Source organism: Grammomys surdaster, unplaced genomic scaffold (genome assembly GCF_004785775.1).
Source record: "Grammomys surdaster isolate TR1022 unplaced genomic scaffold, NIH_TR_1.0 212, whole genome shotgun sequence".
NCBI classification, from domain to species: Eukaryota; Metazoa; Chordata; class Mammalia; order Rodentia; family Muridae; genus Grammomys; species Grammomys surdaster.
In genome coordinates this window covers 2,930,816-2,958,628 of record NW_021604657.1, presented here as the reverse complement: position 1 = coordinate 2,958,628, position 27,813 = coordinate 2,930,816, and the positions used below count along the sequence as shown (strand labels likewise).

The following is a 27,813-nucleotide window of genomic DNA, read 5'->3' as shown; positions in this document are numbered from 1 at the left end:
TGGCTTGTTATTTTTCTAAAAATGTATTGATCTAAAAGTAATCTTCTAAAGCAGTGAATGGCTTGGTGTTGAAAAAATTCCCAAGGAAGTGCTTTTGAAAGGAAATCCTAGGCAGTTATAGTAGTCTTTCATTAGCATTATTGACCTGCATTGAAATATGTAATTATGATTTAATCCAGCAAAGTAATACTTATGATACCAATTTACTGTTTTATGTAGCACCAAACCTTAATTCAGCTGATATCCGCAGTTCACATTACGGAGTACTGTTGTTTTCTTCTGTTTATGATCCATGTATCTGCTCTCCCACCTGGCTATGTTCTCTTCAGAGCATAGGGAGGAGGCAGGTTATTTACCCCCCTTTCTCAGCCCTGGACTATAAGATCGACCAGCGGTCTGCAACTGAAGACAGGCAGACAGGCCTTGGATCGGATCCCCTGGGTACTTATAGCAAGTCCCCTCCCTCACATTAGGTGATCTGCATTTCTGATTTATGACAGTGTGACTGTTATCTTTATCTGACCAAGACAAGAATGAGGTAGGGAGTCATCGTACATAGTGGATATTTTATTTTTTTTGTAAGAGTGGACACATTATTTCATGTTTGTAAGAATTTGTTAGCTCTGTTTTTCTTTGACTTTTGTAACTTTTTAGTTTCATGTGAGTTAAATCAAACAGATCTTGGAAAAATCACTCAAATTTGCCCAAACTAGTATGATGCTTATGGCTTATTTTCAGATGGTTCAAGTTATAACTTAAAAAAAAAGCATTTGTGTATTCAGAAAAGCAAACCCGTGTTGCACAGCAGTGTCAATCACTGGGCGGAGCAGTGAGAGATGTAGACTTTCGTCCTGTGATCACCTTGTCTTTTCTATAGCTTGAGAGTTGTCCAAATGTCCGAAAGGGACAGAACTATGTGAGTGTGGAAGAGACAAGGAAAGAGAAGGTGGGCACTGAGCTTTTTCAGTAGAGCATCGCTGAAGAGCTCTGCTCAGGAAGCTCTGCAGAGGGCAGTTCTCCGAGTGGTGCTACCCAGCAGCAGACCTTTCCCCTTTGGGTTCCTTTGTGTGCTCGGGGGCTTCTTTCTCAACAGAGTATTGGAAAGCACTCTGCTGCATACAGCCCTCCTTTCTCAAGCCCAAGGGGCTTTGATATTTGCTTCTCTTAGGGGAAAATTGCTTGTCCACTGACAAAGTAAGTGAGGAAAAATATTGAATTGCAGATTGAATGCCCTGCTGTATGATTGACTTCTTGAAATGCTGCAAATGTATTTTGATTCCATTAGTAGCTTTTAAATGTGTCTTGCAGCTAATCTTACAATCCTTCTATAGAGCCTTTCTCACCTTAGAGTAATTTGAGGTTGCAACGTTTGTCTCTTTCATCAGGTGCTGGATGCTGCACTTAGAGCCTCCTCTCTTAGTGCTCGTTGAAGGTTGCTAATGTGGTAGGCAGGTATTGATTGCAAAAATTTTGATCACATGTATATTCCAGTCTCCCACAAGCTTGCAGGTTATAAAAGAGATGATGCAAAATTTAATACATATGTATATATATTGATCAATATTTCCAAATGAATGGTAGTGTTCTATATGTGACATGGCTTTACTTATTCATAGCTCAACACTGAATTGTTGCTCCAAGTATTAGGAATATAAAGATACTAATGTAGTGAGCTCCACAAGTGAGTACAGTAAACTAACAGTGCCCAGTTAGAACTCAATAAACAGAGAACAGGTATAGATAGGCTCAGGACTCAAGGGAGCAAACATGGAGACAAAGTGAGGGACAGAAACTGAAGGAGGGGCCGTCTGAAGACCTTTCCACCTGAGTATCTATCCCATGTGCAGTCACCAAAGGTAGATGCTGATGTGGAAGTCAGGAAGTGCATGCTGATAAGAGCCTGATATGGATGTCTCCTCAGAGGCCTTCAAGAGTGTGACATATTCAGAGGCAGATGCTCACAACTAGCCATTGAACTGATAATGGGGTTCCCAATGGAGGAGTTAGAGTGAGGACTGAAGGAGCTGAAAGGATTTGTGGCACCATGAGGAGAGCAACAATACCAATCAACCAGAGCTCCCAGGGTCCTAACCACCAGCCTGGGAGCACTTAGGGAGGGATCCAGGGCTTCAGCTGAATATGTAAGAGTGGAGGGCCCTGCTGGGCATAGGTGGAAGATGAGATCCTGGACCTCATGAAGCCTGGATGCCCTGGGGGTGGGAAAGTGGGAATGGGGGGTAGGTAGGGGTTACATCCATGGAGAAGAAGGAGGAGGGGTAAGGGGGTAGGGGGTTCCCGGGTGGGTGGGGGTAAGGGGACAACATATGAAATGTAAATAAAATATCCCCAAAAAAAAATTAAAAAAAAAAAAGTCTGATGTTGAAATTCTAGCCCCCCTTTTGCCACTTGTGTATTCAGGCTTTTTCCGGGATCCAATGAAGCAATCTATGTGAAGGCAGTTCTTAAGACAATATACATGGTGATTATTGTTGTCTCCTTGGAGTTTTAAGATCAGAATTTAGATAAGAGGTGGAAAGGTGAACAAAAGTTCACTGAAGTTTTGTTATGGATCCTGGTCCTTTCACTATTCATATTCTCCTATGGAAATAGTACTGGTGTTTTGAGGATTTTGTTTCTCTGAGAAATCTTACTTTACTGAAAAAATGGCTACAATGAGTACTTCCATGAAATTCTCCTGCCTGCCCAGCACCTTGTCTGTGTGCAGATGTTCCTTTGCTGCCCAGCACTGTGCTTGTATGCCTGGAATTCCTCTCTCGCTGCTGCTCACCTTCTCTTCTGTTCCTCCCAGTCTCCCCCCACCCCCACCCGCACCCGTACCCCCACCCCCTTGCTGGTTTTCCTTTCCATTCCTGTCAGTGGCTCACACATCTCCTCCTGCCTCGTCCTCCCAGCCACTGAGATTACAGACATGCTGATGCTCTTTGCTGTTCACATTTTGTTATTTTCTTTCCTTAAATTTTTTTCAACTTTTCTTTCTAGTTATGTTTTAAGTTTCAAGGCCATTAAAAAGTGTCTCCTATGTCCATAAATTCTTGCTTAAGCACATTAAGTTCTACTTAAAGCATTATTTTCATTTACATTTCTTGGTAATCTACAAGAGTAGATTATCTTTATGTATGTGAATTTTTGTCTTTTGATTTTCTTTTCCCTTAACTTTATAGAATTTGTTGAGTTTTGTGTGTGTCTCTGATTTTCTACAAGATATTTATGAGTCTTTCTCATTGTAATGATATTGGAATGTTTTCCAAATTCCGTGCTTGGTGTTTGTTGGTAGAGTGAACTCCAGAGCTCTGTAGATGCTCGTAGGTAGCAAGGGCTCTGGGCTCTGCAGACAGAGCTTCTTACTTGCCTTGCAGTGAGCTGTACCTCCTTCTCTGCTTCTTCCATCCTTAAGACTTCTGCTGGCAAAATGTACTTCTTCCTCAGACCCTGAAGAACTTTCCCCATTGTCTTTCCTGATCCCCATGCAGGAGCAATGGACATGACATACTGGGATTCAATAATATTTCTCTTTTTATGTAAAATTATTTTGAAAGGTAGTATTAGCATTCCAGCTAAACTGGTTGTATGGTTCTCATTTACATTGTTTTCTTTCTCTTGTATTCTATTGTCTTACTTAGCCTTAGCTAGGATGGTACTTGGTATGTAGCATAGGGTGCTATCAAACTCACAGTAGTTCTGTGGTAGTCCTGAGAATGATGGGGATGAGCCACCAAATTTAGCTTCAGTTTTGCTTATTACAATATTGGGGTCAAATTCTTACAATGCAAAATCAGTTGTTTTAAAGCATGCAGTTTAGTGACCTAGGAAAGAATTGCTAGGTCATATGATAATTTTGTTTCAGCTTTGAAGATCTACTAAATTTTTCCACAGTGTCTGTACTATTTTATTTTATAATTCCCAAATCAGGGCATGCAAATCAGCTCCAAATTCTTGACATTCTCAATAACACCTTTTCCCTTCCAAAAATTATAGTCACTTCTTTTCTTGTTTTAAATATTGGTTTCTAAGTGTTATTTTTTTTCTTTGGATTTTGAAAGAATAGATTCTGTTCCAAATGAATGACGTTCCTATGGGAACTTTTGAAGTTTTTCATGGTGATAGTCAGTGTCAACCTTAGCCTCAGCTGAGAACATTCAGTGGCTTTTACCTAAGTTGCGTTGGACCTGTTATTTGCCTACTGATACAAGTATTTGATGGTGCTTATCTTGTAAGCCCTTAACACTTGGTAGATTCTTCTGCCTTATAATAAGACCCTCCACACCTGTGGCTGTTACTCGTTTGTTTAATTTTTGAGACTCACAGAGATCCACCTCCCTCTGCCTCCTGGGTGCCAGGATTATAGACTGACTGACTATCTGCCTTCCTTCCTTCCTTCTTTCCTTCCTTCCTTCCTTCCTTCCTTCCTTCCTTCCTTCCTTCCTTCCTTCCTTCCATCCTTCCATGCATCTACCTATCATTATTATTATGATTATAATTATTACGATTATTTTAAGTTACTTTACTACCGGGATACTTGGACTTGGTACCATATTGAAACCACATGCACTTTCCCTTATGTTGTATGTGTAAAGGCCGGCCTCATGAACACAGCACTCACCTCTTCACTGAGCCGCATCTTCAGCCCCATGGGTGCTCCTCTTACCTACTGTTAAAAATACTTGATTTGCTGTGCTTTTTATTTCTTGATAAAAGGATTTTAGATAATGAAAAACATTCCATTAATCTTTCTTTATATGATGTATCTTAATTTTGTAGGTGCCAAAGACACTGGGATTATTAAAGCTATTAAGTGTCAAGTTTTACGTTCGCCAGGGACAAGAACAGGTAATGTGAATTTGCTTACCTTTGCTTCTCAAACTCTTTCAGCAGAGTTCTTCAGGGATAAAGTAAAGTGAATGACACCTGCATTAGCCAGGCATCTTGTCAGACTAGCCACATACCAGGCACACATCAGGGACAGACAAGCTCATGGGTTCAGAAGTTTGCAACCATCAGGGTAAAGGAAAGTGTATGGAGCATGATCGTTCACTCAGGGCAGTGGGAGGCAGGTGGGGTAGCTCACTTCACAGTGGGGAGGGGCAGGGTGGGCAGAATCAGAAAGAGGTGCCGGGTGCTTCCTCTAGCCAGGCCTCACCTTCTACAGTTCCACTTCTTCTAATTCTGAAATGGAATCTGTCTATAGATTAGACCATTTAATAAGTTGGAGTCCCTGTGAGCTAATCCTGTCTGGAGTAGCCTTGCACTTCTTTATCTGATCAAGGGAACCATCATAAACCTTGAACGATTTCTAGATCGCCTCTTGGGTGTATGTAATGGTAAATAACAGTAAATATTTATAGAGAAATTTCCTGAAAAATTGTATATTTTAGGATGTATTAATCTTATAATAACAGAATATAAATGGTTCTCTTAGAGAGTGAATATCTTGTTTGAACAAACCCTTGTCCTACACATCCACCATCCACACAGCAGCTGCCTCTGAGGGAGGTGGGTACATTGTCTCTACTACCATGACTCTTACAGGAGGCTCCATCTGTATGGAACATCAGATCTTACTCTTGTCTTTGGAAGAATGTAACGAGAGTTCTTACGCTAGTATTTAGTATATTTGAAGTTCTAATTATTTCTTGCCATTGACTTCAGCACAATCTTGTATTCTGGATGGAGTGGCCATTCTCTCTGTAGGTTTGAATAGTAGCAGTGCCCCTGTGTCTAGAAGATCTCTTATCGTTAATCCTCTGCACATTTACATGAGTTTCTAGTTGGCATTCTCTAGTTATTTCCTGGAGTTGCCTTTAATTTGCAGACAAAGAAGCATATGTAAGACTAAATGAGTTGGCTTCTGCCTTGAAATTTGTTTTCCTAATGTGCTGTGTTGCTTGTGTTGGTGTTTGTAGCACCATATTGATGTTCAGGGATATTGTTTCCCTTTCTCCTTTGCATTCTCCATAATGAGTTCTAAGTACTTGCTCTGTACCTTTAACAAGAGTTCTCTGTGGCTGTTACTTTTGTCCTGCTGACTGTGTATAATAGAGCGTGCAGAGCTTTAGTATCCCATTTTCAAGGTGGGTAGTGTGCAGGACATTTTCTTAAAGCCCACGGTGTGATAGGGGCAGACCCAGAAGCAGGGCAAAGCATGGCGAAGCAGGGCAAAGCAGGGCAGTAGCACACACTGCTACCAACTGAAGTACAGGAGAGGAAGCATCCAGCCTTTGGCATGGTTTGGTTTGAACCTTGAGGAGAGGAAGTTCCCAGGCGGGGAGAAGAGGCTGGGTGTTCCAGTGTCGGGACAGCTGTCAGGAGTGGCTGTGCCGTCATTGAGACACACCGATGGCTCCAGCAGCGAGAGAATCCACAGACACTGACTGGGATTTGGCTTTACAGGTTATAATTTCTATGTCCGTATGTTTAGGGTGATATAATTATAGCAGTATTTAGAATATGACCTATCTAGGGGATTGATAATTTTGATTCTTTGCTGTGCCATCACTGGTTCATATTAGAAATATACATCAGCTGATTTGATTTCTTAGAAGGAGATGTGAGTCTGTATGATCATACCAAGAGAGTGAAGAGACCGTTTCTCTTTATGGTCGCACCACCAGGGAGCTCCAGTTGTGTGCTGTTTGTGCCCAGGCTACTGCTTATTCTCATCAGGTGGAATTTGCTCTTGTTCATTCTGTCAGGATCTTCTGTGACTGAGCAACGCAGAGAGAAGCAAGCAATTAATTTCATTGTATTTTGATCCTGCATTGTGACACAGTGTCCCCAAATCCTCAACTTGTCTGGGCTTTGAAAGAACACATTTGAATTTAGTATCCTACACATAGTGCTTTACAGAAAATATCTGAATGTTGTGTGTTATCTTATTTGTACCTAGACATTTCTATTTGTAGCCTGTAGATTTTTAGTGCTGTAATTTCAGAGCTGTTGGGGCTTAGGGAGAAACCTAAGGATTTTTCCTATTGAGAACAAAGTCTAACTAGCAGGTAATTTCACAGGATCTCACAGGAAGCCCTATGACTGGCGTGATAATGTCTGTTTTCTTGATTAAGAAGCTGAAGTCTCAAGACAAGTGGCCCACCCAGTACACTGAGCCAGACATGATAGACTCAGGCTTGTTCTTAGAAGAGATTTGATAGGTGGTATTTTTGACTTCTCTGGCTGTGGAGGAAAGCATTTGCTGGACAGTTGAAGAACTAGGAAGCAGGGTGTGTTGTACTCAAGAGGAGCCAAGACCACAAGTTACACTGTGCTCTGGAGGGATGACCGACTCTATTTCTATATAAAATAACTGTTATAGATAATGCAACTGTTTGGTAGCAGTTATATTTTCTTTTAAGATGCATTCTGAGGCAGGAGGATTGTTAAGTGTTCTAGCCCCATCTTAGGCTACAGAGTAAGACCTGTCTCTCTCACAAATGAAAAAATAAACAAAACCTTTCTTATAGCTATAAATGTTTTAAAATGATCTGCCGTTTTCTGTGTAACCATCCAGCTATTATTTGGTTCAGTTTTTTTCCATGTTTATTTGTCAGACTTTAAATCAGTGACTGTCACATTATAGACACTCACTTGGTGTGTGACGGTGGTTGTTAGTAATCTTTTAATTTCTCTGTGGTGACAATAGGACCAATAGTTAGTAGCTGGATTTCAGTTTGTTTTGTTGGTAGATATACATGATATGTTTATAAGATGTGCACGTTTGTGTGTGCACATGTTCCTGTGCTCATTCCATGCTCACATGTAGAGGTCAGAGGGCAACAATGGGGGTCAGTCCTTGTCTTCTGTCTTGTTTTATGAAAGGATCTCATTATTCATCGCTGTGTAAGCCAGGTTACCTGGCCCAAGAGCTTCAGAGACTCCGGTCTCTGCCTCCATGCTTGCTGCAGGAGCCTGGGATTGCAGATGCATTCTACCATGCCTGGGTTATAGGTGGGTTCTGGTGTTCAGACTCACATCCTTACACTTTTGTGGTGAGCACCTTTCCTCACTGAGTCATCTCCCCAGACTTCCACATTCATTTAAAAATCTTGGTTTAATGTGCCCACGTCTCATATGGCTCTAAATGACTGGCTTTGTTTGTGCTGGGTGTGCCTTAATACTGTAATAATAACTAGAATTAGTCAGATTTTTGAGTGGAACTGGCTTGGAGATTTTTTTCTCAAGCCTTCTTTTCTTCTTCATAATTTTACTGAGGATGGCTGTCACTCAGTTTGAAAGATTCCTTTCTTCCTTCCCTCCCTCCCTCCCTCCCTCCCTCCCTCCCTCCCTCCCCTCCCTTCCTCTCTCCCTCCCTCCCTCCTCCATCCCTCCTCCACCCTTTCTTCCTTTCTCCCTTCCTGTCCCCTCCATTCTATATTCTTTATTCTAAATTACACTAGACTAAAATATATAAACTTAAAAGAACAACCACTTGGAGTCAAATTAGGGTCTCATAGATTAGCCAAGGGTTGGATCGTTATCATCTGGCACTCTTCCTGACGGCAGGGATTTGTGTTTTGTTTACTGCTGCCATCAGAGTACACAAGCAGAACCTGGCATGCAGTATTTATTGTTCATTATGTAATATTCAGTAAGTACTTATGGAATGTTAGAGGAGCTTCACTTAGAAAATTACATTTTATTAATTTGACATTTCTTTCTTTAAGAATATGTAGAACTTCAGAACATTTTGAATGCATTCACTGGTATTCAGTACTTTTATTTTAGTATCGCTTGTACAGTTGAAGGGTGTAGGTAATGGAAAGCACTCATTTATAGTGTTCCATATAGGTGATAAGCACCTGAAGGAAGTGGGCTATTTTAAACTAATCTCCACACAACACTATTTAACATCACAACGCTCCCATGTCTTAAGGAAGATTGAAATTTTATTACAGTGTTTGCATGAAGGTATAAGTCCTACTTTACATATTGATGCCAGTAACAGAAGTCATTAATTAGTGCTTTTAATTAAGAAAAGATCCAATGAATATTTGAGCTAGTTCTTTGATGTAAGTGGGAAGGTACATGAAATTGTGTTGAGCCAACTGTGGGTTAATGACTTTGTGAAATAGCGTTATTGAAATCTTATAGTCACCTTTTAGTGATTTGCTGGTTCTTATTATCGGCACAGAATTGTACAGCCATCTCAGTCCCAGTTTTAAAAACAGTTTTCTCACCTTGAAAAAAAAAACACATACCCCTTAACCATTACTCCCAACTATGGGTGTATATTTCCAAGAACTCATAATTTTTTAAAGCAGAACTATAAAATTGGGAAATCTTGCTGACTGGTCTGGGAATACATTTCTGGTGCTTGCACATGTGGGTCTGGAGAAGAATGTAAACTGTAACTCTGTAAAGTAGGCAAGAAACTTGCCAAAACAGCAGTGCTGTCCCTCATGCTGCGGTGCAGCGAGCTCGGTGTGAGATTGGCAGTCCTGCGCTGCTCATGATGACGTGTAACATGCAAACTTGCCAAGCACCGTTTCAATTCTGAAAGCCTTTTGTGTCCGCAAGTCTTTTGTGCTTACCGCCCACACTGTTCCTGTACAGGATGGAATCTTCAAGATGAGCCTTTCTCCTGACGGGAGCCTCCTTGCGGCAATTCACTTCTCAGGGAAGCTGAGCATCTGGGCCATTCCATCTCTGAAGCAGCAAGGAGTCTGGAGTCAAGATGAGCAGGTGTGTCTGCTGGGAGAGTCACTGCTGAGGCTGGGGACTGACAGTAGTAATTTCATATTCTCAGCTGCACAGCTATTATTTATCCTTATCTTTCCAAATCCATCATAGTCTTACGTCAAATTATATCAACCAATAAGGACAAGCCACTGAAAAAGCGGTTCTAACTTGTCATGGGGTACACTCCGCACAACAAGTAGGTCCTAGGACACTCTTTGTTCTTTAATGCTAAAAATAAAAGTAGAATGGAGATTATAACATTTCAAGAACAACAGCAACAACAACTTCGAACTAACACCCTCCCAAAACAAAACCAACCAACCCCCTCCCCCACCCCCTCACCTCTCACCCCCGAAAAAAACTTTCCCTGGTTGTGCTGTTTTACATTAGGTCATCATCTGACAATCGTTCAATGCCTGGAGACAAGTCTTGATTTTTTTCTGGGTTAAACACTGATTTCATTATTGCCCCTCAGAGGTGCATTACTCATGAGCTACTAGTTAGTGTATATGTACCAGGGAGCACAGTAAATAATTGACCAAGCCTCTCCCTGGTAAATGCTTACTGTGTTACAGAAATATAGAGAACTTGTGACACCGCTTAGAACAAGGTGAAGGAGGTAACTTTTCTATGCAGTATGAACAAATGACTAAGTCAGAGTCACCTGTGTCCTGGGAAGTGGTCACACTGCCTTGTGTATCTTATGTTGGGACTTTAGCATATGTAGTACTAAAATCTGGTGCACTATAGTAAATGCAACAAGGCTTAGCTTTAACTGTTCCATAAAACGGAATAGCTTGTTCCTATAACCATGGTAACATCATCATAAAATCATGATGTTGAATCTCTGCTTATCTTTGCAGTAAGAAATATGGTAGATATCAGTCTGTGCTCTTAAGATATTTATATTCTTGCCAAGACAATTATACAGAAAAAAGGTAACATTTTAATATTAAAAGGAAAAGCTTGGGGAGAGAGAGGCTTGTAATTGTAGTGTTGGGGAGGAGAATTCTTGGAAATAAATTTCCACATTGAGGCTTGGCTTCTTATAGAGTAGTTTGGCTTAAAACAACTCTATTTAGTAAAAAGTAATTTTATTCCTATTTTAATACATGTAAAATAGTGCAAAAAGAAATTAACATGTAATCACTATGTGTTGGAATCAAAATTCCATCCTTTTTTTCAGAATATTGACTAACAGTGTTTGCATTTAGAAGTACTGACGTGTGTTTGAGCAAATGAGGAGCTAGTGTCTGAGACTAATGCACTCAAGGGAGGAATAGCACCTTGTAGCCTGGCTGGGTGGCACACGATCCTGTGCAGCTCATTATGCAGACACTTACAAATGTGCAAATGCAGTAGCCATCAGAGAGGGGCATAATAGTGTCATTTACCAGATGTATAAGCATGTGTGTGCTGAATCACTGGACTTCTTCAAAGAGGAATCCTATGTTCTGAGAAATACTTGGACAGATGTATTTTTCTCATTTCTCTAGCAGTCATCAAGTGAGCCTGATCCAGCAGGGAGGGCAGAGCTTTGCCTCCCTCTGTGGGGATGCTAGGGAAGGAGTGGAAAGACCAGTGAATGAATTAATAATTGGTTATATGGCAGTATATAATGTAGCCAGCTTACAGTTGTTGTCTGAGAAGAAAACAATGTTATTTCTACCCTGCATTCCTTTACAGTCCTTTACCAAAATTGTAGATTCAGCTCACTTGAGGCCTTCTTCATGCAATTTGCTGCTTTATTAGTTTTTATAATGTACTTTGTGTGATTGAGTATTTTCTCTGTGAAGACTAATGATTAGAGATAGTTATAGGAATGCCTAGTCTGATTTATTTTGTATCCAGTTTTAAGTTGATTAAATACTTTTGCTTTCATTGTCAGTGTGAAACATCCATCTGGCTGGAAATCTGTGTGTTGAATTTGTTCATGTCTAGAAAAGAGTAAAATTGTTTCAATAATTTTCATTTGAAACATTTCCCATATGTTATATTTATATCTTTACATCTTGTTTTTGATCTTAATTTTTCTTTGGAGTTTTATTGCTTTCTGACCTGTACTTCTGTGTGGGTGTAGAAAGTGAAATAGAAGCTTATCTTTTCCATTTTAATTCTATTTCTCTTGGATACAGAGTAGGTGTTAGATTAATTTTTTTAAATGGTAAATCAATGAAGGACAAGTGGGAGGATGGTAACTTCTGTGATTAATCTTCGTAGACCCACAGCTGTTTTCTCAGCTTCACGAAACTGTGGACTCTTGGAGACTCAGCACTGGGTGGACCGAACTCAGAGCTCTACCATGTGCTTTGCATATTAAACACTGATAAATATTTGTACAATGAATACACATTGGAAATATTGCTCCTGTTCTGTGTGAGCCTGAGACGGAATCTAGTGGTTAAAAAAGTCAGGAAGTATTTATTTATTTATATCCCAAATGCTAAATGCCCTACTCTGGCACATCAAGTCTCCACCAGATTAGGCGTATTCTCTCCCGCTGAAGACAGACAAGGCAGCCATGGAGCCTGAGGTACACATGTGCTACATATGTGTAGGCCTTGTCAGGGGCCTTGATCCATCCCATGTATGTTCTTTGGTTGGTGGCTCAGTCTCTCAGGGGTCCTGGTGGCTCAGAGCTACCAGGGCTCCAGCTTGTTGACTCCGTTGGTCTTCCTGTGGGGTACCATCCTCTTCAGGGCCTTCAATCCATCCCCCCAACTCTTCTATTAGAGTCCTTGACCTACTGAAACAGATGCAGATGTGCACAGGAAATAAAATTCTTAAATCTAAGAAAACATTTCTTTAGTTCATTATGACAATTAAGCCAGTTAAGCTATTAAGACAATTATAAAGAAAACATGACCATGTTTCTAGGAGAACATCTGTCTCGGCCGGAAAGTGCTATATATTTGCCTTTTAGAGACACAACATAGAAAGAGATATGGGGCACAATGGTGTAATTCTTCACCTCATCCTCAAACCTCAGAGCCAGTCAATTCCTCTGCTACCCAACATTGGGTGCGGGAAACTGTGGGAGTATAGTAAGGGTGACAGCCATGCTGAAATGTGATTGACAAAGAGGTTGTCATCTAGAAGTAGTAGACCACGAGGGACCCCACCAGTTCTCTCTGTTCCTTTGTTGCCTTTCTGTAGGCACCCTCCATCACAACTGTGTGTGGCTAGAGCCAATGGAAAGAGAGTCTTTATAGGTGAAGAGCCTTGTTGACTGTGTGGCTTGCTTAGGAGTAGGAATTGTAGTTTCTACCATGTCTCTGTGGGAGGGGAATTCTGGTTCCTATGACTTGATTTTGGGGAGAATAAGGAGGAGCGGACAGGAGGGCAGGAGAAGGTCGGAGATACATTGTTATCTATCAGTTCAAAGACACCTTGATATGGTCTGAGCCCCAACAGATACAAAAGGAAGGGACAGGAAGGCTGCTCCTTAGAGTATATGCACGTGGTACTAAAGCCTGGGTGTGCTTCCTTGTTGGTTGTGAGCACCTTAAGTGCTGCTCCTCTCAGTGTATGCGCATAGTGTATAAGGGGCTTGGAGTATACCCAGGCCAGTTGTTTAAATAGTAGATTAAAACAAAATAAAAAAAAAATGAGAGATCCTTTATTTTTTGCCTTAGATATAGGATCCTTTTCATGTCTGTTAAATTTTGTTTGTAAGTATTTTGCTTATTGCAAAATAGACACTACTGTCTAGTGTGGCGTGTGAATTTAGAGTAAACAGCGTGGCAGCTTTCATTTGTATCAGTTATCAACTTTGTGTCCTATCTTTTGTGTGCATGTTGAGTCTTAGTTCCTGTCTGTGACCGTTAAGTCCATTGTCATTTGTTACCCAAACTTTTACCCTAAGGAAGCCTTGAATTGTAATAGAGATCAAGGGAAAGTATCATGCCTGTATTTTTTTTAAATTGTAAAAATTTCATAGTTCTTGGTGAGTTTTTTAGTTTTCTTAACATGTTTGACTCATACAATTATATTCACATCTTTGTATTTAGCCAGGCTACGATGAACTTAATCCTGATTGGAGGTTGTCTCCTGAGAAGAGAAAGAAAGTAAAAGGTGAGTAGGTATAAGAAATGTGATTGTTACAGCTTTACAGGAGTCCTCTTATTGCCTAAGTGCTCTATAGATACAAAAAGGCTCTAGAGTCTCTTGTTTCACCCCAAACAGCCATGGATTCTTAGCAAGGCACCAGATCAAATGCTTTGTTTTGTTTTTATTTTTCCTTTTATAGTTTTTGTTTGTTTTGTTTGGTAGTGTTCTAGCTCTTTCTCTTTAAAATTTTTATGCCTTTCTATATTTGAATTTTTTTTTTTTTTAAATAAGCAGATACCTCTTTTGGGGAATGAGGAATGGAGAAAATCAAGATTTACTGTTAAGTGAAAGTAGTTGTTTAAATAGTAGATTAAAACAAAATAAAAGAATGAGAGATCCTTTATTTATTTTTTTGCCTTAGATATACAATCTTTTTCATGTCTGTTAAATTTGGGTTGTAAGTACTTTTATATTAAGAACTTAAAAAATAACTTCAATTTATAGTTTTCTTTTTTGTTGATCCTTCTGTGGTTTATAGTTAGGGTAATTCTGACGTGATGGGACATGCCTGCTCCTGTTCTCCTTTCATTATTCTGGACTGTTTAAGGTCTGGTGGAGTTTGGCAGTGATTCATTCCTGTCCTGTGCTGGTGCATTTGATGTTGTCAGACTCATTACTGCTTCAGTCTTCTCGTGCAGTGTAGGTCCGCTGCAAATGCCTCTGCATTCTTGATTTAACATTAGCAGGTCCTATGAGTTTAGGAATGTATCCATTTCTTCTCAACCTTCCACCCTTTGTGCAATACAGGATTTCAACACACTTTGTCATAATTTTCTGGATTTCACTGGTGCCTTTCGTAATGTCCATCCCATTAGCTCTAGTGTTATTGCTTGGGTCTTCTTGTTCCTTCTTTTGGTTAATTTGGCTAAGGGTTTGTCAATTTCATCTTTTCAAAGAACCAACTCTTGTTTCTTTGATTCTGTTTTTTTTTAAATTTTTTTCTATCAGATGTAGGATTGGTAAAGATCTTTTCCCAATCTGCTGGTTGCTGTTTTGTCCTATTGACAGTATCCTTTGCTTTACAGAAGCTTTGCAGTTTTATGAAGTCCTATTTGTCCATTCTTGGATCTTAGAGCATACGCCATTGGTGTTCTGTTTGGGAACTTTTCCCCTGTGCCCAAGTATTCGAGGCTCTTTCCCACCTTTTAGTGGCATGCCTATCCTTTAAGAATATTCAGTCTCTGTGGATTTTGTAGTTTCTCTCTTGGTATTGAATTCTGCCTTTACTCCACTATGATCCAATACAACCAAGAGATGATTGGTATTTTTTGTTTTATTTTTGGTAAGATTTGCTTTATGGCCTAAAATGTAATCCATTTCTAAGAAATCTCCATGAGCTACTATGAAGAATGCATGTTCCAAAGCTGTTAGATAAAATACTCTTGGATATCTCTTTAGTCTACTTGTTATGGGGAAGGTTGGCTCTCAAGTTTATGTTTTAATTGTTTTTGAAGGGTTGTGTCTGGGTGATCTATCTATTGATCAGAGTGAGATATTAAAGTGGTACACAATTGAATCTCAAACTGTCTCATCTGTTTATTGTCTAGCAGTCTTATTTATGAAATTGTGTTCACTATGTTCAGTTTGTATACTTATAGTTGTTATATATTCTGCATAGATTGTTCCCTTTATTAATATATAGTAGCCTTTTAAAAATCCCTTTGACTCATTTTTTTTTAAAGAATTATTTATTTAATGTATGTGAGTACACTGTAGCATCTTTAGACACAGCAGAAGAGGGCATCAGATCTCATTAGAGATGGTTGTGAGCCACCATGTGGTTTCTAGGAATTTAACCTCTGGAAGAGCAGTTAGTGCTCTTAAGCACTGAGCCATCTCTTCAGCCCCTCCTTTGACTAATTTGACTTTATCAGATATGGATATAGTTACTGTTGCTTGTTTTAGATTATATTAACTTTCAACCTTTTAATATCAGTCTGTGTGTCTGTGCCAATGAGATATGTCTTGTAGACAACCAAATGATGCCTCTTGGTTTTTAGTCCAATCAGCTGCTGAGTTTTGAATTGGAAACTCAAGACCATTAATTTTTAGTATTGTTATTAGTAGAGTGTGCTGATTTGTATAATTTTGTTGGTTGTTTACTTGGTGGTTGAGTTAGTGTTTTTTTTTTTTCTTTCAAATCTTGTTCATTTCAGGAGTTTACTGAGTTAAGCATGGTTGACTCTTTCTCTTTTGTTCTTCTCTTCCTCTCATAAAATTTATTCTTTCCTGTGCTCTTAGAGTTAAGACTGCCTGTATGTGTAGGCATCTGTTAAGTACCTTCTGCAGTGCTGGCTTGGTAGCTAGGATGTTTTTTAGCTGACACTTTACCTTGAAGTGCTTTCACTCCTCTATTGATTTTTTAGATGACTTTATTGGCGTCATGGTTGGCAGTTACTTACCTTCAGGGCCTCACATACCCTGTTATTCCATTCTTTCTGTATTCTTCTGCTGAGAGGTCGGACATGAATTTTGTGTTTTGACTTTGAGAGTGGAGTTTTTCCTCTTGGAACTTTTAATAGTTTGCTTTTTAGCTTCAGCATCTTGAGTAGAATTGTGTCATGGAGCGGGCTGGTTCTCAACTCATTTCTATTTGGGGTTCTTACTGCGTCTGTGCTTGTACTCATTCCTTTCCCTGTATTTAGGGTGTGTTCTACTATACTTTGATGGATGGGAGTTTCTCTCTCTTTACTTTCTGCCTCATGGACCTGTATGTTCTGTTGCTTCATCATTTCCCAGTGTTCTTGGATGTTGTAGTTATGCAACATCCTTGTTTCCTGTTTCTTGTTTCTCTTTACTGAGGCCTGGATGTAGCGTGTGTTCCTTCCAGCTGCTGGGAACATAATCCCCAGATCAGGTATGCATCTAGAAAATCCGAATTTAAGCAAATTGCCCAAGGTTTCTATCCAAAGAAATATGTTAGGGTCTCTTCTTTTTAATTGTAATAATGATTTGTTTTCAGTCTGACTAACTAGTTTAAACTTTTCCTTTTTGAGTTTACATGTGCTTTCAATTCTGTGATTTATTGTGATTGGCATCATTAAGCTATATCATATCCATTGTGGAATAACTACTGTTTAAGAAAAAGTGCAATGAAATTATAACAAAATACCATGACATTTCCCTTTAAATCCCTCAGTTTGGTGAGCCATAATTCATTTTAGCCTCAAAGTTCTTTGAGCAAGAGCTCCAACAGTGAACTCCATTAGTCAGCTGTGTGTCATGGTTTTTTGGAAGAGAACCTTAATTTGCTTACTTTTCTCCCTTCATAGATTTGGCTGGTTGTTGCTGCTTAGGCAGACCTTGAATTGCTGAACCTTTTCTATCTTTACCTGAGTAAGAATTTGAATGATCGGTTTACTTTTATTTTATTTTTTCCTATTTTAAAGCATCTTTGAGGCCCTCCGAATAGGAAATAACTTGGATTTTAAAATATTGCATTAAATATTTTTCTTTTAAATCACTTCTGCAAATGTCTTTGAATTTTCTTTTCCTATTAGATAAAGAGTCCTTTTATCCATTGATTGATGTCAATTGGTGGGCAGATGGAGCAGTGACCTTGGCTCGGTGCTCTGGTGCATTAACTGTTTCATCAGCGAAAAGTTTGAAGAATTTGCTGGGAAAGTCCTGTGAATGGTTTGAGCCCTCCCCCCAGGTCACTGCCACCCATGATGGGGGATTCTTAAGTTTGGAGGTGAGAGTAAACGTGCATCGCATTAAAAAAATCTGTCTGTTTTTGTGTGTGTGTGTGTGTATGTGATGTAGTTCTATGTTTAAACCTAAGTCTGTTTTTGAAATAAAATATTAAGTCTAATATGAAAAATCGGATTGTCCACGAATTAAATGTATTATATTGCTATTTTGTTTCCTGTAAAACATTTCATCTTTGGTAGACTTGATCAATTTTTCTTTCTTTTTTTTTTTCCTTCTAGATGAGCCATTTGAAAATGTAGACTGCTGTCATTACTTCCTGGTTAGGAACTACTTAATGTTTATATTAGTATTCACTGAAAGTATTGGAACCTAAATTTTTTTTTCTTTCAGAAAAAATCTTTTATCACGATGAAAGAGTTGAAAGTTGAGACTGTTTCTTTATAGCTGTGTTTAGTCATTTAGAGTTCGTGTTTAAGTCTTCCAAGAGTACAGTCCTATGTAGCTTTACTTCTGCAGGGTACAGTGACAGGCATTCTTTAGTCTGAAGTCTATCATCTAGTCAAAGATCCCCCTTACAGAAAACGACAGTTTAAACTCCAAGCCAATTCTGTTAAGTCTGAATGAAAGCTATCTTTGGCAGCCATGCTCTTAGCCTCGGCATCTGTGGAGCCGGTGGACTGTGTAAAAGAAACATCAGAAGTCTTTTTCCTGGCAAATAAATACCTTCATGTCACTTGCTGAATTGTCTTCTTGTTTTTCTACAGCAAGTACAGATAGATTAATGGTAAAAGAAATTCATATCCTCATCCTTTTTATTTCCGTAAAGTAATTGCACACATCTACATGAGTGGCCTATTTATTATTAACGTGCTCTTCAGCTTTAAAAGTTTAGACGCCACATGGGTGTGTATATCTTAGGTCTTTTATTTGCTTTGTTTCTTTTGGATCCATTGTGAGTGACATGCAATGAATCAAGCCAGAGTATAATTAAAATATTTTTTTCATTAGCTCTTAAAAATCTGTTTCTAGTTTCTTATTATTAATTTTAATCTCCCTTTTTAATTTAGTGTGAAATTAAACTTGCCCCCAAACGATCACGAGTGGAGATGAGGGCTGGAGAAGAAGACGAAGGGGAAGCGGATTCTGACTCGGATCATGAAACCTCCGCCAAAGCTCGCTATTTTGGGTACATCAAGCAAGGCCTTTACTTAGTTACCGAGATGGAGAGGTTCGCACCTCCTCGGAAACGGCCTCGAACTATCACAAAGAACTACCGCCTTGTGAGTCTGCGCTCCACAACTCCAGAGGAGCTTTATCAGAGAAAGGTGGGTGGTCCTGCTGCTTCCAGCCTTTGTAGCACAATTGCTACCATTTCAATGAGGAAAAAAATTAAAAGAGGGCATGATGGCTCCCTGACATGTTAAAAATAACAGTTTTGTAAGCTTTTTGAATAATGCCCTCTTTCTAACTGAGTAATTACAAGTCAGTGGATAGAGAACTCAGGTTCTGGGAGATAACCAGACGGTAAATTGTGAGGACCAGAATTTAGATGCTAGTACCCAGCTAAATGCCTGGTGGACATACAGCCCTGTGGTAACTGAAGTGCTCAGGAAGCAGAGATTGGAGTCTCTAAAATGAGCTAGCTAGCTGGACTAGCCGAATCAGTGAGCTCTGAGTTCAAGTGAGAGACCTTGCCTTTGTGTATAAGGTAAGAAAGCAATTGAAGATGTTTATCCGGCTTTGGCCTCCATATGTATATGCATATATACCTTTCATATGTGTGTGTGTGTATGTGTGTGTGTATGTGTGTGTGTGTGTGTGTTTTAGTATGTTCCATGGTGCTTGCTTGAAGGCCAGAGGGAAACTTGCAGGAGTAAGTTCTCCTTTACTATCATGTGGTTATCTCCTTCTGTCAGTGATTAAATTCAAGTTGTCTGGTTTGGCATCATGGACCTTTACCCACTGAACTGTCCTGTTGCTCCTTGCCTGAGGCTTTGGCTACCTGCTGTTTGCCTTCAGCTGTCCCTCTTTTGTGTACTAAGTACAGATCTGTCCTAGATTACAGATGTTGAGGGAAGACTTTAGCATCTGGTTTTGAAGGCTGTGTGGCTAACACTGCCTCTTAGGGCTATTTGCTATGCTCTGGTATATTTTAAATGAGCATTGACTTGAGCCAGACTGCAGCCTGCCTCTAGTCTCGGGTTTTGCCACTGTTGGAATGTATAAGCCAGAGCTTTTCATCATATTTGTTAAAGTGCTAAAGGAATTCCTGATTTAGCTGCTTCTCAGAATGTCTGTGAGCTTCTGATGACACTCTTCAGGTGTGTTCATAACTTGTTGCACAGGCCAAGTGAGTGTCTTGATTCTTCCTCTCATCAGAATGGCCTCATGGGTAATTCATGTCTGTTTCCTTGACAAAGATTGAAAGTGAAGAATATGAAGAAGCCTTGTCTTTGGCTCACACCTACGGCCTAGATACCGACCTTGTCTATCAGAGGCAGTGGAGGAAGTCAGCTGTCAACATTGCTTCAATTCAGAATTACTTGGTATGTATAAATAGTTGTGGTAACATGATGAAATTTATATTCATAGATTATCTTTTGTTTCTAGAGAATTCCTCACTGCTAATATTTGTGTAGGTAAAGAAGTGCTTTCTTAGAAAAACTGTCAGAATCTCCTGCTTCTGCCACAGGATTTTGATGATAAAGACATTGAATATACACTCTCTGATAATCCAGCCATCTCTCTGATTATTTTCATTATTGTACCTTTCTGCACCCACATTGGTCAGGGCCTACTGAAGAACCACTAGCAGAGTTTCAGTGAGGAGGTTTGTGTTTCTAGTAACCAGAGATTATGATTAAAGGAATGAAGAGAACTTGAAGGAATACTTTGAGACCAAGAGACTGCATTTAGGAGGTAGGCCTGTTCTTCTACTAGGATGGACATTGTTGAAGAAAGAGTAGTTGGGACAAATTGTACTGAAGGAAACTTCTAGGATTATTTTAGATTAGAGTTGGTCTCTAGGTGGCTTGGTTAGAGATGGAGAGAGAAACTGGATATCTTCTAATCAGGTACCAGAGAGGCAAGGTGGCTAGAGAGCCCAGGTGCTAACAAGCAGAACACTTCTCAGAAGCAGCATACAGATGAGAGAGATGAGAGTTGATAACTGGGAACCATGTCAGGATTGGCAAGAAAAACTTTCTACTCCAATATGGGAGATCCAGTGAGGGAAGCTTCCCACATAGATGCAAGGGAGATTGGGTATGAAGGAATGTGCTCCCAGGAGTACCTCTGAAATCTAGTGTTAAGTTGTTCTGACAGTAAGACAGCATTAGTACCACCAGATTTGTCTCCTTTCCCCCAACACTCTCAGGCCTTGTTACCTACCAAGTCAGAGGACCTAGAGGAAGAGAACCAAAGTGCTTATGAATTGGAGAGCAGCATCTTTTCCTTTGTAGTCACCTTCAGAGCTGTCTGTAAGAAGGCTGCTGTGATCTCAGTTAACAATAAGAAATGTTGTCAGTTGACCAGCCTGGAGAGGAACTGTGAAGCTCAGAGGCAGTAAATGGATAACTGACATATAAACTTGTCCAAAATAGTCTTTTTGGCTTACATCCCACAGTTGGATTTTTCTTAATGCAGGCCTCCATGTTATAATTTGTATACAGCTTTGTAGTCAGTTTGGGTTGTTATAACACAAATACATTCAGCACCTTGAACAAGAAAAAGTTATTTTCCCAAATTTTGGAGGCTGGGAAATTCACAATAGATATACCAGCCCTAGTGACACTACGCACCTTGCTTTGCAGATGGATCCCTTATTGCTGTGTCCTTGTGTGTCAGAGAACACTGACAGAGGAAACAGGTCTTGCTGGTCTTTTGGGCACCAATCCATACCTTGGGAATAGTCTTCTGTCTTGCTGTCTATCTGTCTGTCTGTCTTGAGACAGAACTTCACTGTGTTACTCTGACTGGCCTGAAATATGCTATGTAGGCCAGGCTGGCCTGAAACTCATGAGGATCTACTTAGCTCTGCCACTTGAGTGTTGGGATTAAAGATGTGTGCTCTTACTCTGGTGGGAATAGTTTCTCAACATACAACTTTTGGGTGCAAGCCTGTATGTTTTGACCTTTGATATCTCTGCCAGGAAGTAGTTAGACTCATAGGATGACTTTAAAAGCTTGGAGCTTTTGATCTCATATTTAGAGAAAAAAAAACATTTTTGCCTTTAGGAAGATTCTAGAAAATGCTGGGAAAATTTCATAGTAATTTTTTTGTCTAAATGTTCACATATGTAAGTAATTAAAATAAAACCATGGTCTGAAATTATTTGTAAAACATTGGTATTTTAACCAAATAGTATGATTAACTGTTAATCTTTCTACCAACTAACAGAGGGGAGTAAGCATCAGGGCCAACAGCAGAAGGGAGGAGGCAGAGTTGTTTGTGTTGGGCTTAGAAATGCACCGTTTCCGTCCTGCATCATCTTTCATTCTATGGTTTAGGATGGAAGCTCCTGGGTGCATGACAAAGCAAGCAAAGTTTGTGTCTTTGTTTTTGTTTGGAAAATATTTGGTTTAGTAAAATAGAGAATTTTCATGAATTCTTGGCTAGCTTGGGCTGTGGAACAATTGTTAGAGCATCCAATATCTAGTAGGATCCTGTATCAAAAATAAGAGGATAGAGGAGTAACTAGAGCTGCACAGGCAGTTCTGCTGTTATGAAACTCATAGAGAGGAGGAGGGCCTGGCCTCATGCTCATAAACCTGTACTCAGTGACAGTTGTGATCATTGTAGACCTAGGGTTTATAAAGGAAGGCTTTTTGTAGTAAAAATTCAAAATAGGCCTTTTCCAGTCAGAAGAGAAGATATTGTCAAGAGTGCAAACAGAATGAGCAAATTAAATCTGTGATATAGCCCATACGGTGACATCCAAATCTATCTCAGTCACTATTGGTTGTCCTCATGTCCATGTCAGTCCCTGAAGCATAGTAGATGCCCACTAAGCATTTCATGGATAAGTGAGCTCTATTATGTCAGCCAGTGGTCAGTAATGGTAGTAAACATTGGGAAACAGGAGTAAAGAGTATTGATTTACATGTGGGTGGGTGATAACTTGTGATCACTTGGCTTTGTTTTACGGTAGTGATAGAATTATGGTAGCTGATGTAGAGGAAGACTGGTGTAAGAGGAAGGGTGTATAAGAAAGCCAGGTAGGGTCAAGGAAATCCTGCAGTGTTCCTGCCATCATGTTTTGATGCTTTAGACAAGTCTTTAGACTTAGGTGATGGTAGAATGTGTAAAGAAATAGAGGGTGTGAGTCACTGGGTAACTAAGAGGGTGTGTCTAGGAAGAGGGCACATCAGATTTTGGAGATAGAAGGAGCAAATGGAAATAAAGTACTAGTCCTCTGTCCTTCTGAGGAACAGCAGACCATGACTTGGTATGAGTGAGTTGGCTTCACACTGTGTGATAGATTTTTTTTTTTGTTTTTTTGTTTTTTTGTTTTTCGAGACAGGGTTTCTCTGTGTAGCCCTGGCTGTCCTGGAACTCACTCTGTAGACCAGGCTGGCCTCGAACTCTCAAACTCAGAAATCCGCCTGCCTTTGCCTCCCAAGAGCTGGGATTAAAGGCATGTGCCACCACCGCTCAGCTAAGTGTATTTTACAGTCAAATAAAGAGGTAACCATGGTGTGAGTCTGTTTTGAGTGCTCACTACCTTAGGGGACAACATGTATTTTACCTCTTTGCTTTATATTCTTTATTTTACAACCAAGACATAAACTATACTTCTCTACAAAAGATCTTTTTATACTTGTAGAAAAGAGTACTAGAGCTTTGTGTTTCACTGTGGCTCATTAGCGCTTTCCTCACCCCTTTGAGTCTTTTCTTCCTGCCCATCTTCACTCTTCTGTGACTCTGCTGACCCACAGAGCTTCTATCTACCCAGCACCCACACCATCAAGCCTGCCTGGGATTCAGACTCGGGTCCTGTGGAACAAGAGGAGGAAAGATTGTAAGATTGAAGACTAAGGAAATAAGGTTCTTCCACACACCACAGGAGTGATTCCCATCTGAACTCACAGACAGCTGTGTCAGCATACACACGACCTGCACAGGTCTAAATCTTATCACTGAGCAGGGGAAGTAGACACAAAGTCCCTCCCCTAACCAAAAAGCTGTTTTCAACTGATACTTGCTGGGAGATGGGGAATCAATTTTTTTCCAGTGGAGTGTCACTGAATGTCAACCACACTCCCGGGACCGCTGCGTGGCCAGGAGAGATTGGCCAAGACATAAAGGACTTTATGCCTCCCCCACTTTCCTTTTTGCATGTATTGTTTCATTTTGGTGTTTTTTTGCTTTATTGATCCTAAACTACCCCCCATCCCCTTTTGGGAGAGAGGATGAAAGAATATGAGTTGGTTCAGTAGGGATGTGAGGAACATCTGGGAGGAGCTGGGGATGGAGAAAGAATATGATCAAAGTATATTGTATGAAAATTTAAACAAACAAACAAAATGCGATCATCAGGTTTTATAAGGTACAATCTGTTCTTAAATGCCTCTGTTTGTTTTTCTTTGTATGTAGAGTAAAATCAAGAAGAGGTCTTGGGTCCTCCATGAGTGTTTGGAGAGAGTTCCTGAGAATGTGGATGCTGCCAAGGAACTGCTGCAGTATGGCTTGAAAGGCACAGACCTGGAGGCTCTCGTCGCCATAGGGAAGGGCGCGGATGATGGCAGGTTGGTTCTGGAGGTTTGCAAAGGTGACATGGTGAAAGCTGAGGCTGCAGCATTGGGTCACGTATTTATTGAGCATATTCTTGAAGCTGTTGCAGTTGATTGGTGCTGTCTTACCTTTCAGTTAAATATATTTGTAGGCAATGGTTTGATGCTGAGACACACTGGGTCTTCTTGGGCTGATTAGATGCTAGAGCTCCATGGCACTAATAACCTGTAGGGTTATACTCAGTACCTTCTGGGTTTACTTGACTTAGGAAAGTCCCTCAGACGTTTAACACTGTCCAAGTGCCAGTTAGTAACAGTTTTAATTTGTTGTTTAATTTGTTGTACTGCTGTTGCTTATCAGACAATTGGGACTTTGAATGATAGTATATACTTGAAAATTAACTAATTTAAATGAGATTAACATTTTATACTGTGTTAAGATTATAAATAATGTGATACTTATTTCTATGAAATGCAAATAAAAATCTTGGCAACTTATCATTTAAATCCAGTTACAATGGCTGTTATCAAAAAAAGATAATAAATAACAAATGGCAGTGAGGATACAGAGAAAGAAAATCTTACACAATTTTAGTGAGACTGTAAATTGATATAACCATCATGGAAAATGAAATGTAGGTTCCTCAAGATATTAAAAAGAGAAAACCTATGTGATCCAGGGATTCTCTTAATGTATATTTATAAGAAGGAAATGAAAACATTTTATTAAGAAGATAAATGTATACCCCTATTTAAAACATCTAAGACATAGAAGTTAAGACAGAATCAACTAAGATTTACACAATTGAATAGTAAAATGATTTCTTTGCCCATAAAACAACAAAGTTGGGGCCTAGAGAAATGGCTTAATGGTTAAAAGCACTTGTTGGTATTTCAGGGGCCCTGAGTTTGGTTGCCAGCATCCAAACTGTGCACCTCACAACTGCTTTTACTCTAGTTCCAGGGGATCCGATTTTCATGGTTGTGTGCACACACACATAAAGTAAATAAATCTTTTTTTTATTGGATATTTTATTTACATTTGAAATGTGATCCCCTTTCCCCATTTCCCCCCCTACCTAGGAACCCACTACCCCACCCCTCCTCCATTTGCTTCTATGAGGATGTGCCCCCACCTCCCCGCCCACTCCCACCTCCCCACCATCGAATTTCCCCATACTGGGGCATCCAGCCTTCACTGGACCAATGACTTTCTCTCCAACCTATGCCCAACAATGCCATCCTCCCCTACATATACAGCTGGGGCCATGGGTCCCTCCTTATGTGCTCTGAGGCTGGTGGTTTAGACCTTGGGAGGTCTGGTTGGTTGATATTGTTGCTGACCTTATGGGCCACACACCCTTTCAGCTTCTTCAGTCTTCTCCCTCACTCCTCCACTGGGAACCCCTTGATCAGTTCAATGGTTAGCTGTGAGCATCTGCCTCTGAATATGTCAGGCTCTGGCAGATCTCTAAGGAGCTATACCAGGCTCCTGTCAGCATGCACTTCCTGGCATCCACATCAGTGTCTAACTTTAGTAACTTCACATGGGATGGATACCCAGGTGGAGTAGTCTCCAGACAGCCCCTCCTTCAGTTTCTGTCCCACACTTTGTTTCCATATTTGCTCCAATGAGTATTTTGTTACTCCTTCTAAGAGGGACCAAAGCACCCACACTTTGGTCTTCCTTCTTCATGAGCTTCATGTGATCTGTGAGTTGTATCTTGGGTATTGTGAGCTTTTGAGCTAATATCCTTATCACTGATATCACTTATCAGTGAGTGCATACCATGTGTGTTCTTTTGTGATTGGGTTACCTCACTCAGGATGATATTTTCTAGTTCCATCCATTTGCCTAAGAATTTCATGAATTCATTGTTTCTAATAGCTGAGTAATATTCCATTGTGTAAATATACCACATCTTCTGTATCCATTCCTCTGTTGAAGGACATCTGGGTTCTTTCCAGCTTCTGGCTATTATAAATAAGGCTGCTATGAATATAGTGGAGCATATGTCCTTGTTATATGTTGGAGCATCTTCTGGGTATATGCCCAGGAGTGGTATAGCTGGGTGCTCAGGTAATGCTATGTCCAATTTTCTGAGAAACCACCAGACTTATTTCCAAAGTGGTTGCACCATCTTTCAATTCCACCAACAATGGAGGAGTGCTCTTCTTTCTCCACATCCTTGCCAGCATCTTCTATCACCTGAGTTTTTAATCTTAGCCATTCTGACTGGTGTGAGATTGAATCTCAGGGTTGTTTTGATTTGCATTTCCCTGATGACTAAGGATGCTGAACATTTCTTTAGATGCTTCTTGGCCATTCAAGTTTCCTCAGTTGAAAATTCTTTGTTAAGCTCTATACCCCATTTTTTAATAGGGTAATTTGGTTGTCTGGATTCTAATTTCTTGAGTTCTTTGTATATATTGTATATTAGCCCTCTATCAGATGTAGGTAAAGATCTTTTCCCAATTTGTTGGTTGCCATTTTGTCCTATTGACAGTGTCCTTTGCCTTACAGAAACTTTGTGATTTTATGAAGTCTCATTTGTCAATTCTTCATCTTGGAGCATAAGCCATTGGTGTTCTGTTCAGGAAATTTTCTCCTGTGCCCAAGTATTCGAGGTTCTTTTCCACCTTCTCTTCTATTAGTTTCAGTGTATCTGGTTTTATGTGGAAGTCCTTTATCCACTTAGACTTGAGTTTTGTACAAGGAGATAAGAATGGATCAATTTGCATTCTTCTACATGTTGTCCTCCAGTTGAACCAGCACCATTTGTTAAAATGCTGTCCTTTTTCCACTGGACAGTTTTAGCTCCTTTGTCAAAGATCAATTGACCATAGGAGTATGGGTTCATTTCTGGGTGTTCAATTCTATTCGTTGATCTTCCTGCCTGTCTCTGTATCAATACCATGCAGTTTTTATCACTATTGCTCTGTAGTACAACTTGAGGTCATCCTGAGTGAGGTAAGCCAATCACAAAAGAACACACATGGTATGCACTCACTGACTATTGGATATTAGCACAGAAGCTTGAAATACCCAAGATTCAAATCACAGACCACATGAAGCTCATGAAGAAGGAAGACCAAGTGGGGTGCTTCAGTCCTTTTTACAAGGAGTAACAAAATACTCATTGGAGCAAATATGGAGACAAAGTGTGGGACAGAAACTGAAGGAGGGGCTGTCTGGAGACCATTCCACCTGGGTATCCATCCCATGTGCAGTCACCAAAGGTGGACACTGATATAGATGTCAGGAAGTGCATGCTGACAGGAGCCTGATACAGCTGTGTCCTTAGAGGTCTGCCAGAGTTTGACATATTCAGAGGCAGATGCTCACAGCTAACCATTGAACTGATCATGGGGTTCCCAATGGAGGAGTAAGAGAGAAGACTGAAGGAGCTGAAGGGGTTTGTGGGCCCCATGGGGAGAACAACAATACCAACCAACCAGAGCTCCCAGGGTCTAAACCACCAGCCTGGGAGCACTTAGGGAGGGATCCATGGCTCCAGCTGTATATGTAAGGGAGGATGGCCCTGTCTGACATAGGTGGGAGAGGAGATCCTTGGTCCCATCAAGGCTGGACACTGAATGTGGGGGAATTTGAGGGTGGGGGAATTT

At 40.2% G+C, this 27,813-nt stretch overlaps 1 protein-coding gene across 1 annotated transcript in view; it reads left to right on the top strand.

Moving 5' to 3' along the window:
• Window positions 1-27,813, top strand: part of Nbas (neuroblastoma amplified sequence) — a 285,612-nt gene that overhangs the window by 35,423 nt on the left and 222,376 nt on the right. Inside the window, exons 11-17 of the mRNA XM_028772232.1 lie at window positions 4,780-4,848; window positions 9,565-9,693; window positions 13,701-13,764; window positions 17,301-17,494; window positions 18,522-18,779; window positions 19,875-20,000; window positions 24,050-24,201. Coding sequence (XP_028628065.1) covers window positions 4,780-4,848; window positions 9,565-9,693; window positions 13,701-13,764; window positions 17,301-17,494; window positions 18,522-18,779; window positions 19,875-20,000; window positions 24,050-24,201 — 992 coding nt within the window. The remainder of the gene's footprint in view (window positions 1-4,779; window positions 4,849-9,564; window positions 9,694-13,700; window positions 13,765-17,300; window positions 17,495-18,521; window positions 18,780-19,874; window positions 20,001-24,049; window positions 24,202-27,813) is intronic.